Here is a 16,709-nt window from a genome sequence, read left to right on the forward strand (position 1 = left end):
TGCCATTTCTGCCACAATTCATAACAACAACAGAAATAATCTTTGTTTTAGCAGGTTGCCAGCGAGAGCAATGACTATGAGACCAGTCCATCCGGAAGACAGACAGTGAGTGATGAGCAGTGAACATTTCTGCTCCATGTGTATGTGGGTGGGAGCACGCCACTGGTTTAAAAGGAAGAAAATAAACGCATGAGCTGTTGGCCTTATTAAATATCTCAGACGATACTTGTGCCCCATGCGTTTACCCCCTACTTAAACACTGTGGTTGGACCCTAGTTTCAAATAATCAGGATATACTGTAGGCCAAGTTTAGTATGATGGCAATGTTTGCTGCAATGTTTTGCTTGCATATTGAAATCTGTGAACTTTGAGTTTGATAGCTCATGGATTTGACAGCTCGTGCAAAATTTGCCTTCACTGCTAGTTATTTTTAGTAAAACCTGTGTCACTTGGCTATAAATGCATGACTAGCATAGAAGTAATTCAGCAGTTCACCCTCCAGTTCCTGCACTGTTAAAAATAAGGTACCCTGAATTTATGAAAAGTTGTGACCAAAAACTATATCACAATAGTTTAAAAGAAATCATATTGACTTTCGTAATGTGAAAAATTGTTAAAATATGCTCATCGTCAAGCCCATATCTGAGAACTGGTTCTGTGCAGGGCTCAGCAGTCAGCAGCGAGATCCAGCCTGTTCCAGCAGGTCAGAAGGTTCAGTACCTGCTCACCATCAACTTAAAGGAGGGAAGACACCTGGTGATCAGAGACCGCAATGGTAGGTGCACTTCCTCTTGTGCCATTGCACCATAATGTGCAAAGCTGCACGCCACCCTTCACTTATGAACTCAATATCCAATTTATTACTTTTCCAGTCTTCCACTGAAAAACAGCTGTCAGTCAATTTGTGATTTAGCACCCAAATATAGCAGTGCCAACAAACCTGACATTAGACAAGTCACTGACAATATAAAAATACTTTTTATCTGGATTTTCCACTAAAGGTATGAGTGAGCCAAAATGTATGTAAAATATCTTGCAGTGCAGCATTCTTAGCCCAGAGCGCAGCTGTAAGCATGCTTGTTCAGAACACCTGATATTTCAAGCAGTGTATTGTTTTCATTTCTCTTTATCTTAACGGTGGAAGCATAACAAAAGGGTATTGGTGTATTTGTAAAGTGATTAAGGAGGAAATTGAAGTGGGAAATCCATAATTAGTTGCTTTTTTATTTACATTTTTAGGAGACCAAAAGTAGTAATTATTCTGTAGATTTGTGTGGGTGTATGGCTGTACATGGGTCCTAGAAAAAACACTGACGTGTTCTAAGGGGCAATAAGTCTATCATCATACTTTTACATTTTTCTTCCACAAACACGCAAGTCCTCTCCAGATTTAGAGGTTTATGAAACTATAAAACTAGGAAGCCAGCCTGGGAATATTGCTTTTGCTAAGGAATTGCAGTTTAAATGTGGTTTCAGTAGCCTCTGATAGCATAGCATATTAATCACATGAAAATAGGTCACACTATCTTTGCATTCGATCCGAGTCTTGAATCATTCGGTAACATCTGCTCTTTTCCAATGGCCGGAGAGATTGCTTATCGGAGAGTTGCGAGGCTTTTGTGGACAGCATGACTCTGAGCTGGTCCGAGGCAGCAGCTGAGCATGTGGTCCGACCAGAATGGAACAGTCTCACTTACTTCAGGCCCCTCCCTAATGGTTGTAGTGTTAAGACGTGGCGTCAGAAACTAGGTTTTTTTCCCCCTCTCTCTCCGTCAGGCTGTGCTTGTGGCTTAACAGCCAAATCAAGCGGCCCTGGGACTGGGCCGCTCAGCGCTCGTGGGACTTTGGCACGCCAGCAGAGGCAATAAATGCACTAGCGTCGAGACTTACTCTCAGAGCAGAGCAAATTGTAAATGAACTGGCCGAGCAGAAACCAGAGCTCCAAGTCAACACGAGCACGTGCTGTAGGGCGGGGAGTGGCTGGCGGCAGCATTCCGCACATATTCCGCAGCGCCTCGGCTTATTTCTCATTCCTCCCTGCCCCAGCACGGGAATCTTCCCGTTTGAAAAGTGTTTACTGCCATCTTTTTTGGCGCAAATGGACCGAGTGCAGTTCCATTTGATTCCTCAGATCCGGTGCCAGTTTATTTGGCAGGCCTTGCCAAGATGATTTGACACCTAATTCTCCTGATGAGTGTCACAGGTGTATGCCCCGAGGCTGGTAATTACTATCATCCCCTCATTCTTTCTCATAATTGCAATATTCCAGTCATATTCCTTACAGCCAGATGAATCTTGTAATAGGGTGACTTGTCCCAGTGTTTCCAGAATGAGCAATTATTGGTGATAAAATGAAGAATAGATGTCACAAAATGGAGACTGCTTACAATGTAAAACCTCCTCAGAACTTAAAATCTCCTCAAAGGGGATTTTCTTGTTTGTTGTTCACCAGGAACAGGAACAATCTAGTTTTTGAGTCAGGTGAAATACGTCACCATCTGCTGGTAGTGACATCAAACAGCATCTACAATCTGCCTCCAGCTTTGGTGTTGCACTGCGTTACAGAATGACTCCCTACCATGGCCTAGTCAGCAACGAAGGGGAAATTGCCTCAGTCAGACAAGTGCGTAAAGTCTGGATTAGGAACTAGGGCGCTATTCATGTCCCTGTTCTCAAATTGAGAATATACAATATGAATAATCAAAACTACACTACTGCTTAAAACATGTGGTTCCCAAAATACTAGCATTTTGACTTGTATATCCTAGTTTCAATTAATTCTTTTGAATTCAGTTTGAATTTTTACATTTTTTAAACAATTTTTTTAAGCATTTTAATATATTCAAGAAAGAAGCATCGCAGTTATTAATGTGAATTTTAACCATATATTATTTGCTTATATATTAAGAAACACCACGTCGCTTCCCATAGCTAAATAGACCTACTTTTAGGCAGTGTAAAGATTTACAAAGTGCAAGCACTTTTATTTGCCTGGTCTTTGGGCAGGTTTGGGATGTTTTAAATGTGAAACGCAATAGACTCAGATGAAGTGGAGAAGCAAACTACATGCTGTAATTAGCTTGGCTCCTGTTAAAGCTGTTGATAGATGACAGTACACTGCTAAACATTTAATTAAAGAGCTTTCCAAATGTATATGAAGTAAAACATACTTATTACACTGTTTAATGTACTATAATGATATAGTTTTCCAAGTATTCTTTGGAATTCCACAAACAGAAAAAGGAATACACTACACACCTGTCAGCTGTCATTAAGACTGCAGTTGGAAGTGGCAATTGTGGAGAGCTGGTTCAGACACTCATTTCACGAGTTGAGTCCTCAGTTTATCTGATGGCATGGCACAATGGCAGTGAAGCAAACAGCCCGCTCCCAATACCCCACACCTACGCCCACCACACCCCCCCACCTCACCTCTATTTGCTTAACAATTAATGCCCGTGGCCTGACCGTTACCACACACCGCCACTATGGCTACGCATTCTAAAAAGCGGTCAGAGAAGCCCATCCTCATACACACATTCCCTCCCTTTTCTTTCAACACCCCCGCCCGACACACACACACACACACACACACACACACACACTGACACACACACACCCCCTCAGTAATTTCCGCCGTCACCGTTTTCAGTCATGCCGGAGTTCTTCCCCTGGCTGTGAGAGCCCCACTCCTCCTGTCAGGCTGCCTGGAGGCTGGCTTGTCAGCGGCTGCCAGGGAGGACCTGCCTCCTGGAGATGTTCATTTGGAGAGGCGCGCTGACAGCCCTGACAGCCCGTCCCCACGGGGCTTTGGTCATGTGACTGCAGACTCCCCACAGGTTTTCTCAAGCACCCCTTTATCCAGCCATACAAATGAAGCCATGGGCTCCTTCCTTTTCACTCATATTTCCCCCTCCTCTTATCTTCTTACCACAGACAAAGACACACTGTGCCCCTCCTCGCGTCCGTCCAACCGAGCCGGAAGATTAGCAAAGGTTGTTCTTGGTTTCAAGGTGTTTAATATGCTGGTGATTTAAAAAAAAAAATTTCCCCTTTAATATTGATGTACACTTCCCCAGTGCTATGAAGAACTCCCTTACATAATCCCACTGCTGCTATAGCTGATTGCGTGTGTGTGTACACATGCAAGTCTGCATCTGTGTGCGGTTTACAGGTTTGGGTGATGATCTCTGGTCATCACGTAGTGTCTGGTCATGAAGTCACCATTCCTTTGTGCTTTTCCCCTCACAAGCTGCTTTCTGTTTGCCACTTCCATGTTTTAGGTGTATATTTAATTTACTATAGTTTCAGAGAGGACTTGAAATTATACTAAAAACTAACACCCTGACACTTTAACAGGTACAAGCGACCCATACGTCAAATTCCGATTAGATGGCAAGACGATCTACAAAAGCAAGGTTGTGTGCAAGAACCTGAACCCTGCGTGGTACGAGTCCTTTTCTGTTTTCATCAGAGACCTGGACCAGTGCATGTATGTGAAGGTGCGTCTCATAAACCCAGCACGCACGCTGTTTTCTGTACAGCCCCTCCTTGGTTTCTGATGACTCGCAATCCCCGAGCAGGTGTACGATCGCGACCTGAGATCACGGGACTTCATGGGATCGAGCACCATCAACCTCAGCAAACTGGAGATAGACAAGTACGTCACTTTGGACATCAGGACCAGCGTCCGCAGCACAAATGTCTGTGTGACTGGATCGCCGGTGCACCTTTTACTAATGCAGATGTTGCCGGGTAACCCCGTCTTCCTCCACAGGACGTCGGAGTTGACCTTGCGTTTGGAGGACCCTGGCAGCCTGAAGGAGGACATGGGGGTGATCCTCTTGGACGCCTGCGTGTCCATCCACGAGGGGCCCACCAAACGAAATGTGTGTCCTGACAGCCAAACACACAACACACCCTGGGCACAGTCCTCTCGCGTATTGGCAGCTGTTCCTGGCTAATAGGTCTCCGATTCTTGGTTTCATTGCAGAAATGGCCACTGAAGAGGAAAGGGAGTTTCAATAAGGTAAAGTATGAGGTTCTTCTGAACTTCTGTGCAGTACCCTGCACAGACACTGATTTACATAGCCACTACATTTACATAGCTAAGTATAGGCTACTATATTTAGCACATGTGGCACTGTTTGTGATGTTCTGCTCTATCATATTACAATATCTTTCACTTTCACTGTCCCTTATAAATGGAATCTAAATGTCAGCACAAAGATCATAGCAAAATCAAAGTGTATTTGCAGTAAAATGCTTATAGACTTAACGCATCAAGATTCTTTTCTGAGAAATGCCACCAGAAACTTGGTGATTTGCCACTGGAGGGCAGTAAATCATTGCATTATATCCCAGTGAAACTTAATTTTTGGAAAGTTCTGATGTGGATGGAACACATTGTTAAGGGACTTTTCTTTTGACCATCTCAGCTAGTGGTTTATAAATTCCCATACGTTTTCTTTCAGAATGCTAAACATTTTTTTAACACATTATATTGAGCAACTGCAGAGGGACTGATTAGTATGTTGCAGCGGTCTGAACATGTCACACTGTCTTATTTGCATTTTGATTAAGCTCCGAAGCACTGAAGCTGCGTTATAGCCAAAAGTGTCCAATCTCTGAGCAATAGGGGAAAGCTTTCATTTATCCAGGCAGAGCTAAGAGCCACTTCAAACGTTTCCTGGACCGAGGCGCTCGCTCTCATTATCTCACTTCTGGGGGTATGGCAAAGTTTCGTGCCCAGGCAGTACATCTGCTTATATTACATCTGTTTAACGTATCCAGAGGAATTCAGTTTCGTGCGGAATAAAATGGCAAAGAAAGTGAACAAACAGTCTGAAGTGCACACAGAGAAACGTGGATGAAAACTGGCCAATTTTAGATTAGGCAAAAGGCTTAAAAATAGATCTGGTGCACCACAGAGACTGTTTGATGAAGTTTGTCTGGTTTTTATTTGTGAAGGCGACTGTTTTTCTGTGGGTTTTGCACTGGTGGTTATTCTGCACCCGGGCTTGAATCACATCTCTCCGTCGGCACAGCTGAGGCCCGACTCTATTTGACACCTATCGGGGAGAGGCGGAAGACGGTCCTCTCATCTCCCCAGCCTCTCCTCTCCTCCTCTCTCACACTTCTGCCACCACAGCCGTGCCGACACTGCTGCTGAGATGGTGGCTGGCAACTGCTCTCGCGCGTACCGTGTGGTGCTGCTTCTCTCTGACAGGGCGCGCGAGCTCGCTCGCGCACACGTCCCTGCGTGCGTGTGTGTGTGTGTGTGTGTGTGTGTGTGTGAGGCAGCTCTCTGAGGCAGTCTGCCAGCGTAGGATGCTGAGGATCTGAGCTGTCGTCCATTCCCAGCCATGGCGAGCTATAACCCAGATGTTAAGATGTAATATCACAGCTGTGGACGGATGGCTCGGCGGTGGAAGCCAAACGGGCTGGGCTTCCAGCACCTCACCCCTCGTCCCCATGCTGTCCCACCATATGGAAGCAATCCCCCGACCCTTTTAGCACCAGGAATAGCCCCTCTTTAGGGGCCACTTACTGTTAAGTGGAATTGTTTTATTGGCCGCACAGATCGCACATTTGTCCAAAATAAACACTTGGGATGGCTTGGCTCAGATGAATATTATATTTCTCTCCCAAACACTCTGTAACCCCCCCCCCCCTCCCCACATACCCCTCTTTATCTCTCAGTCTCTCTCTTTTTAAAAAAAAAAAAGTCTTGTTTATGGCAACATGGCTGCTGTATTATACAGCAATACAGGGGTGCATTCAGTGAACGGTGTGGGTTTGCTGTTAATGAGCCAAAGGCGCATCACATCACCCATGGCAACCCCACCATGCTAACACCTCTGGTCTTTGACTGAAGCAAAGCTGGGTGGCGTGGGTGGTGGTGGGGACCAGCCCCTCGGCGGGTGAGCGCTCCCTCCACCTCAGAGGCAGCCGGCAGCACCGCTCGGGCGCGGCCAGGTGCCGACACGGTGACCGGACGAGTCCTCGCCAGGCTCTGGTGGCTCTGCGGCGCAGGGTGGCCGGCGTGGTTCTCGCGCGTCACCCAGCATTCAGGGAAGCGTGTCAGTCACAGAAGTGTGTTGATCCGGCAGCGCGTTCTGGGCGGGACGCGGGTGCAATGCTGCGCTTTCTCTCTGCCTTTGCCAGGGTCATCCCCAGCACGGGCGGATCGCGGCGCCGTCGGCCCAGAAGAGTCAGGTGTGGAGCGGAGTGTACACACTGGTGCTGGTGGAGGGCCAGGACATGCCCGAGGGCAGCCAGGGCGACGTCTACGTGCGCTTCCGTCTGGGCGAGCAGAGGTGCAGGAGCAGGGTGAGAGTCCCGGTTGTCTTCCGTTCCCACTCTCTACACCCCCCCCCCCCCCCCCCCCCCCCCCCCACACACACACACACACACACACACACTTCCGCTTGTGGGTGCCATGCTGGATTATTCCAGCTGCAGTAGCTCCTGTCACTCTGCATACATCCTTTTTCCATATGCTCTTCCTATTGACTCCTCCACCTCCCTCCCTCCCTCTCTCTCTCTCTCTCTCTCTCTCTCTCTCTCTCTCTCTCTCTCTCTCTCTCTCTCTCTCTCTCTCTCTCTCTATCCCTCTCTATCCCTCATTAGTTTGCCCGTGGCTGGCACCAAGGCTCTCCTCACGCTGTTGCCGCTGCTCTTCACCAGGCTCATTTGTGTACCCAGCATGCCTTGCTCATCTGCCTCCACTTCTATGTGCCCTCTCCTTCCCCCACGATTCCAGATTCCACCCAGCGCATATCATTGTTGTCATTGTTCACTTTCTCTCTCTATTTTATTGTTTTTTTTTATAACCAGCTTCTGCTCTGTTTGGGCTTGCTTATTTGTTGAACAAAGCGGCTTCTAATTGGATGGTGTCAGCATTTGTAATCCCGTGGAGGAGACAGAAACGTGTTCTCCAGAAAGGCCTGTATCGCGTCCCCCTCCTCGTGCTCTGGCGTGCTGGCTGAATGAAACGTAACTCACCTGTTAAGTTAACCGCCTCTGTAGCGGCGCGCGCTGCCTCGGGCCTCCGCGCTGCCTCGGGCCTCCTCGCTGCGTTCGCTCTCTCATTCCTACTGTCCTTGCCTCCACCCCTCTGCCTTCCAGTGCCTGTGCGTCAGGGCCAGCCCGCAGTGGAGGGAGACGTTCGACTTCAACCGCTTCAGTGAAGGTCAGCCAGACGTGCTGGCAGCGGAGGTGCTCTGCAAGAGGAGCCGCAAGTCGGAGGAGCTCTGGGGAACGTGAGTTCTGTCCGCCAGCCACGTACAAGCTTCAGCCTTGCAGCCCATCCTTCTCAAAGCGATCGCGGGAGCCCTCCGTGCCAAGTTTCCCTCTTCGCCTCACTCCCCAGACATAACGTACTACGGCTCTATATTTAGACACCAGCTAAAATTAATTGAGCATTCGATTATTAGCTTATGTTGATTGTGTTGGTGTGTAGGTTTGCAGCTGTTCCCCTACTGCTGCTTTGTAAGGGCACTCGCTTTTCCGTGCAGGCTGGAGCTGGACTTGACCCAGATGCCGCTCAACAAGAAGCGTCTGTACACCCCAGTGGTGGGCGCGGGCAAGGGCCGTCTCCTGCTACTGCTCTCCTACAAGCCCTGCTTCGGAGTCTCCATCTGCGAGCTCAGCTCTGCCCCGCTGGACGACGCGCCGCACCGCGACAGGATCCAGGAGCGATACGTTAGTCTCGGCTTCCCCGCAAACATCCCGATCATAAATCGCCATCTGCTGAAAACAAACCTGATCGTAAGAAAAGGTCGATAAGGACGGAATGTCGTGCTTGTGTTTTGTACAGAGTCTGAGGAACACGCTGTCGAGCCTACAGGATGTCGGGTATCTCCAGGTCAAGGTTGTGAGGGCCATGGACCTCGCGTCGACAGACCTCAGCGGTACTGATTCACTGTCAGGTCCAGTGAGAAGCTTGTTAGCACATGGCGGCCTCCTTGCTCAGCTACTGCAACCTTTCACCTTCACTTTTGCAGGGAAGAGTGATCCATTCTGTGTGCTAGAGCTCGGAAACAGCAAGCTACAGACTCCAACCATCTACAAGACCATCCATCCAGAATGGAGAACAGCATTTACACTGTGAGGGACACATTAACCTCCTCAAGCCTAATGGACAGACTTGTGGCTTGTGTCCAGGATCACTGTTTACTAGCAGTGCTAACTATGAATTACCCAGCAATGAATTTACAGCTTCCTCTAAACGGTTTTATTAGTGTTTTATTAGTTTTAGAACTATAGAGTTTAACCAATTTGGCTTAAGCAGTGATGACTGAATGCTGACAGTTCCAAAATATTAGTACAAAGAATAATTTAATGTGATGCAATCTGTGTTTTTGGCCTTTCTGCAGGCCAATTAAGGACATCCACGATGTCTTAATGCTGACTGTTTGTGGGGAAGATGGGGACAAGTCACCAGACATCCTGGGAAAAGTCGCTATTCCTTTGCTGACAGTATGTGCAGAAATAGCCTTTCTGGACTTTTTATCTGCCTTGACTATTTTTATCTGGGAACCTACAACCTACAACGTGACCTCGTGCATTAATCTTTTGTAGAATATTACTCTGAAAATACAATATGGCCCAGAAGAGATATCCCTGTATTTGTCTGACTCTGTGATGTTAAGGCATGTATACACTGGCACAGGTCACCAATGGGCAGCTGATAACCAGCCTGTTGAAGAAGGAAGATCTGGCAGGGCCATCCAAAGGCACCATCACACTGGAGCTGAGCGTTCTGTACAACCCGGTGAGAATCTGCAGTCCAGAATCCACAATCCAGAGTCCAGTATCCAGAATCCAGTTGCTTGTTGCCTAGTGGGCAAAGACTGGGGACATTTAAAAAGAGACAGTAACAACAACAACAACAACATCAACAAAAAAACAAAACAAAAAAAACACACTAAGTGGTGTGTGATTGAAGGACTTATTGTTTGGATCTTTTGCTCTCACAGGCCAGGGCTGCCATTAAAACCTTCAAACCCAGAGAAACAAAGTTTGAGGAGGACAACCCCAAGTTCAATAAAAAGGTGGGATTTCTTCACAACTGCTTGGTCCTTGTTTTTTTTTTAAGTCCACCACCTGCAGTTGTACTGCAACAATATGTTACTATACAGCAAATCCTCACACAACTTGACGCATTAATATTTATCACCAGCCAAGCTTCCCTTGTAAAAGCCATTCCACACCTCACTTAACGCCGTGTTGCGAACATTACGTCCCCGAGCACATCTCGCTAACTACTGTTTTGTCCCCCATTAGCTGTTAGCGCGCAACATTTACCGCGTGAGGAGGCTGAGCATGGCTGTTCTGTACACGCTGCAGTACATTAAGAGCTGCTTCCAGTGGGAGAGCACTCAGAGAAGCATCACAGCCTTCCTGGTAAGTAAGTCCTCCAGCCGACGGAACTGACCGACGAAATAACCACTCATCTGCAGTGAAGGCCATTCATCTTATGGCTCTCAGACGGTGACCATTTGTCAAACACCCTTCACAGTCAGCCGGCCCTGCGGCCCCTGTGGCCCCCGCTGCTGTTGGTCCCCTCCAGGCTTCGCCTCCCTCTCGCCCCGTGTGCCCGGGCGAGGGCGGGTCCCTACGCAGCCCTTCCAAGAGCCCACGGGCCGCAGCGTCCCGCTCTTGGCCGGGCGACTATTTTTAGAGGCGGCGCTCTCGGCGAGCCGGAGCGTGGCGCGCCTCCCGCCGCGCCCGGATGAGCAGCGCCCCCTGGAGGGGAGGTGCAGCAGGGCTGTGTGCGTGGCCGTCTGGGGAGGGGAGCGTGGGCTGTCGCTTGCAGCCGTACCCCCGCGGGGAGCTGGGAATTGGCAGGGTGGCCGTGGCTCACGGCTCACGTGCGCCGCGCGCACAGCTGGCCGAGCAGCCCAGGTCACGCCCAGGTGTGGCAGCATGACACCAGCAGCAGTGCACGAGCTTGATTCTGTGCATTATGGACTGCTCTCTCGAACAACACTCCCTCAAGGTTTCTGACCCTTTTTGCTCCCCAAGGCTGATCGCAGCAGGTGAGGAGGCACGCCGCCACCGAAAGCCCTTCTGCCAGCTCATCAGAGATGTGTTGTGAGAATTCTGTCGCAGTGTGAAGCTAGGTTAATGAACACCTCTTTCTCACGCTCTCTCTCCCTGTTTTCTCCTGTATGTATGTCTTTAGGCTGTAAGTAACTAAGGTAACTGAGCCAGACATGGGCAGATGGCCTCTGCCTGCCTCTCAGATCTGCATAATCAGACCAGACTCCGTGTCTTTCCTCTGCACTCCGCGTTCCAGGCTACGCCAGCACCATCCGGCGTGCGTGAGCCTGCCTTTAATATACATTACCATACATTATTTATCATGCAGCCGGAAATCACGGTTCTTAGGGTTTTACACCCATAATGTGCGGGACTCTGCTGCGGTTTCCCTGTCCACCGCTGTGAGCCCTGACAGCCGCGCCCCTTCCAGGAACACACAGCCGCCCTGCTGCTCAAAATGCCCCAGGCCACGGGGCTGACCTTCCTCAGAGCGCAGGGCATATAGCCCCAGTCCTCCCCAAACTCCTTCAAAAGGCAGCGCTTTTTCATCTGCAGGGTGAAATTTGTGTCTAAAAGTGCATGTGTGTGTGTGTATTTGTGTGCGTCTGTGTGTGTCTGTCTGGGTGACCATGCGGACTGACCACATAAAGTGTTGCTAGGACTACTATAAATATATGTATATGTGGGGCTTTATCACTGTATAGAGGGGCATTTATAAATTCAATTCCAAACGTTATCGAAGCTCAGAATCAACATAGTATTTTAGTATAGATTGCAGGCTATGAGAAGATATTTTACAGCTATATTGTGCACACGGTGTGTTTTTCTGCATATATGTGTATGTACTCTTGAGTGTGGAAGTCATTGTGTGTAGGGCGGTGGGCTTCTCTCACTGACTGCATAATCTCCAGTCTCTAAGTGGACGTGAGCCTTTTGAAGTTCTCCTCCATATCAGACTGTGGCGTTCTGTTTTAAAATAGCACCCAGCTCATTAGGTAATCATGAAAGCGTGCCTCGTCTGCATCGAAGGGAAAACTTCTCACAAATCCTTCGAAGGCATCCGCAGCCATGCACCCGGTTCCAAACAGAGAAAAACCCGGAATACGTTTTATTACTTGTTTATGCTACAGTAATGAGTCTAGAAACTGCACTTCTAAGTTTGACAACCACATTGCAGAGAGGGAGAGAGAGAGAGAGAGAGACTGACACAGACAGTTAGAAAGATAGAGGGAGGAAGGGAGACAGTGACAGCTAAAATCTTCATAAAATGCTTTAGATGGGGCTCTTTCTAAGACAGAAAGATGAATGTGGCATGCATCAGCATAGACTGTGGAGGGGTCACGCAGAGTGCTACTCTGCAATGCCCATTTCAGCCTGCAGATGGTGCTATAGCACTGCCAAACATACCGACGGGTGCCGCGCTCAGAACAGGTAGACATTATTCCTCTAATCCAACAGGAAACCAAGAGGGCTCTAATAATGAGCAGTGAGCCGAAGAAAATCTCCCACTCTTCATGCAGAAAGTTATCAGCACACGGAATAAACAAGTTGCACACTCCACACTCAGTCTGTGACACCTCCAAACTTGAAATTTTCTGAGCATTTTTGATAAATTTACAAAAAAAAAAATGGATGGGAGAGGAAGACAGGAAAAAGCAGCCATTTACACTTGAAAGCTGATTTGAGCTTTGTTGTCATTAGAGTGCTTTATGGAGCCTATTTAAGTAGAATTAATATTTTAACACACAAGCTTTCTTTAGCTGTCAGTAATTGCAACTAGAAAGAAAAACCTGTGCATGCATGTGTGTGTGTGTGTGTGTGTGTGTGTGTGTGTGTGTGCGCGCGTGCATGTGTGTGTGTGTGTGTGTCTGTCTTCGAGCTGTTTTTCTTTTTGACACTGCCAGGTAGGGAGTGCTTTAGACATCATTTGACAGGCTGTGAAATGCTGATTGCTCCACATCACAGACTGTAAAGATGGCATCTGATGAATGTTTGATGCTGTGCAGCTGTAAACACAGTTGGCAGCTATGATGGAGGGTTTTTCTTTGCGTCTCTCTCCCTGTCTCTCGCTCCCTCTTCCTCCCGGGGCTGGCGGGATGGCCGTGGCTCCGGATGAGAACTGCAGAGGGTCCGAGGCGGCCCTGAAGGAGTCACTGCCGTAGAGCAGCCTTGGTCTGAGCCATTAACCGGCTTACCGGCACGGCCATGATCAAAGCCATTACTGCAGTAGCCACCATTATTCCACTTAACTCTGTCCCTGGTGATGACAGGTTTAAAGTGTGCTGGAAGCTACACACCACAGCGCTACCCTGCTTATGGTGTATCTTTGTTTTTATTGTTTTTTTTCTTCTTCTTCATGTCCACTGCATGGTGGACCAGAGGTATGTGTGAAGCAAATCCTTCTTCAGCCATTTTTCTCTTCTTTCGCCTCTGTCTGTTTTAAGTTTGCTGAGTGCCCGTGCCTGGGTGATGGGACAGATAGATGCGTGTGGATGTTTGTGCATGTGTCCCTCTGACTGTCTCATGGGGCTCAGTCTCCGAGCGCTTCAGGGAGCTGTCATGGAGCTTGCATGGTGGATATGACAGCCACAAGAGGCTTCAGTGGCGATTTGTGTGCACAGGCTTTTCGTCAAACCGTCCTCTGATCGATTAATAATTAACGACGCGGACTGGAGCCGGCACTAAGCGTGGCGAGATGGTTGCGCCTTTGACAGGGCGAGTGTTATTGAGACGTGCACGCCTGGTGTCATCTTCCGACTCCTCAGGCACCGTGATGACCTAATGGACCTCCCTCTCATCACACGTACTGACAGGCCTGCCAAGTGGCCCATCCTGTCCCACGCTTGCAAACAGCTTCAAAACGCTCCTGCATGAGCCCGAATGCAAGCGGCCTTTTCCTCGGTCAGGCTGCACGCGAACTCTCTCATTTTTTATGTACATGTATACATTAGAGCTGCGAACATATGGAACGCTGTGTGTTTCTCACCCACTTGTCAACGCACTTGTGCATGTTTTACATATGCATATTTCATTCGATGTGATATTTGTGCGTTTACTGCGCTTGCGGGTTTTGCTGCAGCGAGTCGCGGGCTGCCTGCTTGCCGTGCCGATTACGAGGCACTACGAAACGTGCTCCGTGTTTAACCCGAGTGCCTGAGTGTGCGAGTGTGTCTCACCATCGTAATGACCGATACCAACACGCTCGCCACCTCCACGGGGGTAGAGGGCAGCTCTCCCCAGACACGGGCGGCTGTGGCCCTGGCTGGCCCCTGTCTGGCCGTCTCCCTACCACACGTGCCGGAGCGTGCACGAGCTGAGCTGACATGCGGGCCCCGGAGGCCCTGGGGAGAGACTGCCGGCGTGACGGATCCGTCACCCGGAAGGTCGCTGAGTGTTAGCACTGGCGACACAAATTAAACACTGGTGGGCAGTGCGACGGGGGCAGGTTTGGCGTGCCAGCTGCTGACAGCCGCCTTGCCCCCTGCTCCCCCACCCTATCCATGCAGACGTCAGAACAGCCCGTCAGCCACTACGTAGACTACAGCCTGCCAGGCTGGAGATGAGGAACACGGACTGAGTAACCCACAGAGCTGCTGAGCGTGGCCTCCTTTGGCTTTGCCTTATTTTTTTTTCGGACATAAAAAACAATAATTTTTTGTTTGTTATGTATTCTATTAATTTCCAGTATTATGTATAATAGTATAAGCTATAATATGTAAATATAATATATAAGCTATATCACATATATATAATATAAAAACCCCATTTTGGACCTCAACCTATTACTGAATTCATTAAGTTCCATGCATAGATGCTTTATGGTGGTGTAAACGCCATTACTTCTGACACTGCTCTGTTTAGTCTGAGTCACGTGGCCTGCTAAAGATGCTAATGGCAGAGAGGACATTTACGTCGTCCTCAGCACTCTATGTAAAATAAAGCTCGTCTTTCTCAGGTCGACAGCCCCCCCTCCCTGTGCTTGTTGACGAGGCTTGAGTGGAATGTATGTGAAATATTTATTCAGCGTTAGCTGTGAGCTGTATGCCTGGCCACCCACTCTCGCTGCCCTGCAAGGAAATCGTCCCAGTGCTTCCTTCCATCGCCTCTGACACCGTCTGAACGGCAGGCTGCCGCTCACCACAGAACATGGCAGCGGCTCGTAGGGTGGCATGCGGCCACCCTACTCGGGTGGGGGACAGACGGGCAGGTGTGCAGCCTTGGATTCATTATTAATGCTGTCTGTTTTGTACTTTAATTGAGAGAGCAATGCAGATTACTTTTCACTTACACACACACACACACAAACACTCTCTCTCTCTCTCTCTCACACACACACACACACACAAACTCTCTCTCTCTCACACACACACACACACACACACACACACACACACACACACACACAAACTCTCTCTCTCAGGCACGCGTACACACACACACACACAAACTCTCGCTCTCTCTCTATCTCTCTCTCTCTCTCACACACACACACACACACACACACACACACACAAAGCCTGTGGCCATTAGTCAGCCTTGTTAAACTTGTTCCGATATGTTCATATAATTTGGCAGTGTTCCAGGCCCCCTGCCGGCCCCCGCTGGGCCGGCTGGCACAGCCGCTAGTGACTCTGTGCTCCTCACGGCTCTGCGCAACATAAATCTATACGAAACACTCAAACTTCCCCCGAATGCGTTAACGATCCACTGCACATGCAAAGTGAGTGCACATTCATACGGTCCTTGTCACAGTGTTCAACTTAATGGCCTGGGAAGCGTAGGACAGGTTGATATATGGAGTAAAAAGACTTTTTGGTCCTTTTAAGTAGTTCATTTAGCATGGATCTAGTGTGACTCCTGTGGGACCTATTTTAGTGCGAACAGTCGTTCTTTAACTTGAAATCTGATTTTGCTTCTAGACCAAAATTGTTCATATTTCACGCACTTCAACATCCAGTCAATGGTTCCCGTTTGTCCTCATTTTTGTTTTATTATTTATCCCTCCTGCTTACAAAATTCAAATTCATAAGGAGGACGCTGTATTGCCACCACACTGTGATAAATGTTTACATGTTAGCGGTGGCGGAGGAGAAACTTTCTCCCTCCTCTCTGAAGGTTTAGTGCGTCAGTAAGCAGTGTGGACTGGTAGCCTCTGTGTGCCCCCTATTCCCATTTAATCAATTTGCAGGACTGTAGAAACTCGGTGAGGGCGTCTTTATCCCTTTGTTCCGCCGTGGCGCCCCCTCCAGGGAACGCGTGGGTGGCACGCCGCTACCAGCCTCTCTCCAGCGCCTGGCCTTGTTTTATTCACACCTTTTAATCGACGAGTGCTTTATTATTAGGTGCAGGAATTCCTCCCGGCCAGTAGGATCGGATCGCGAAGCCGCAGAAACGCATATAGGGGGATCGTATTAACGGAACCCCAAAGCAGAAGCTGCCGGGCTGTTCTTAACCCCGGCGGCGTAGTGAAGGAGCTCGCCCAGGCCGCTCCTCCAATGACCGTCAAGTCTACTCCAACACACGCCAGCACTTTTCATTAATTCGGTTTTTTATTTTTTTACATTTTTTAAAATTGAATTAAACCTGTCCATTTTATGCTCTTTCTTTTGACACTGCACGTATAATCGTGCGAACATTGTTTTCCACGCGAATGGCTTTCA

The 16,709-nt window shown here is 48.6% G+C and overlaps 1 protein-coding gene across 3 annotated transcripts in view; it reads left to right on the forward strand.

The window, feature by feature from the left end:
• Nucleotides 1-16,709, forward strand: part of mctp2a (multiple C2 domains, transmembrane 2a) — a 37,247-nt gene that overhangs the window by 6,246 nt on the left and 14,292 nt on the right. For 2 of the 3 annotated variants that reach the window (XM_035525312.1, XM_027003983.2), the window contains 15 exons: nt 52-105; nt 664-775; nt 4,360-4,502; nt 4,584-4,660; nt 4,778-4,889; nt 4,994-5,029; nt 7,168-7,332; nt 8,131-8,264; nt 8,520-8,706; nt 8,822-8,915; nt 9,009-9,111; nt 9,381-9,483; nt 9,677-9,778; nt 9,984-10,058; nt 10,291-10,410. In XM_035525312.1, the coding sequence (XP_035381205.1) occupies nt 52-105; nt 664-775; nt 4,360-4,502; nt 4,584-4,660; nt 4,778-4,889; nt 4,994-5,029; nt 7,168-7,332; nt 8,131-8,264; nt 8,520-8,706; nt 8,822-8,915; nt 9,009-9,111; nt 9,381-9,483; nt 9,677-9,778; nt 9,984-10,058; nt 10,291-10,410 (1,617 nt within the window). The remainder of the gene's footprint in view (nt 1-51; nt 106-663; nt 776-4,359; nt 4,503-4,583; nt 4,661-4,777; nt 4,890-4,993; nt 5,030-7,167; nt 7,333-8,130; nt 8,265-8,519; nt 8,707-8,821; nt 8,916-9,008; nt 9,112-9,380; nt 9,484-9,676; nt 9,779-9,983; nt 10,059-10,290; nt 10,411-16,709) is intronic. The other variant, XM_035525313.1, reaches the window with a different exon arrangement.

Source organism: Electrophorus electricus, chromosome 4, assembly GCF_013358815.1.
Source record: "Electrophorus electricus isolate fEleEle1 chromosome 4, fEleEle1.pri, whole genome shotgun sequence".
Classification (NCBI taxonomy): Eukaryota; Metazoa; Chordata; class Actinopteri; order Gymnotiformes; family Gymnotidae; genus Electrophorus; species Electrophorus electricus.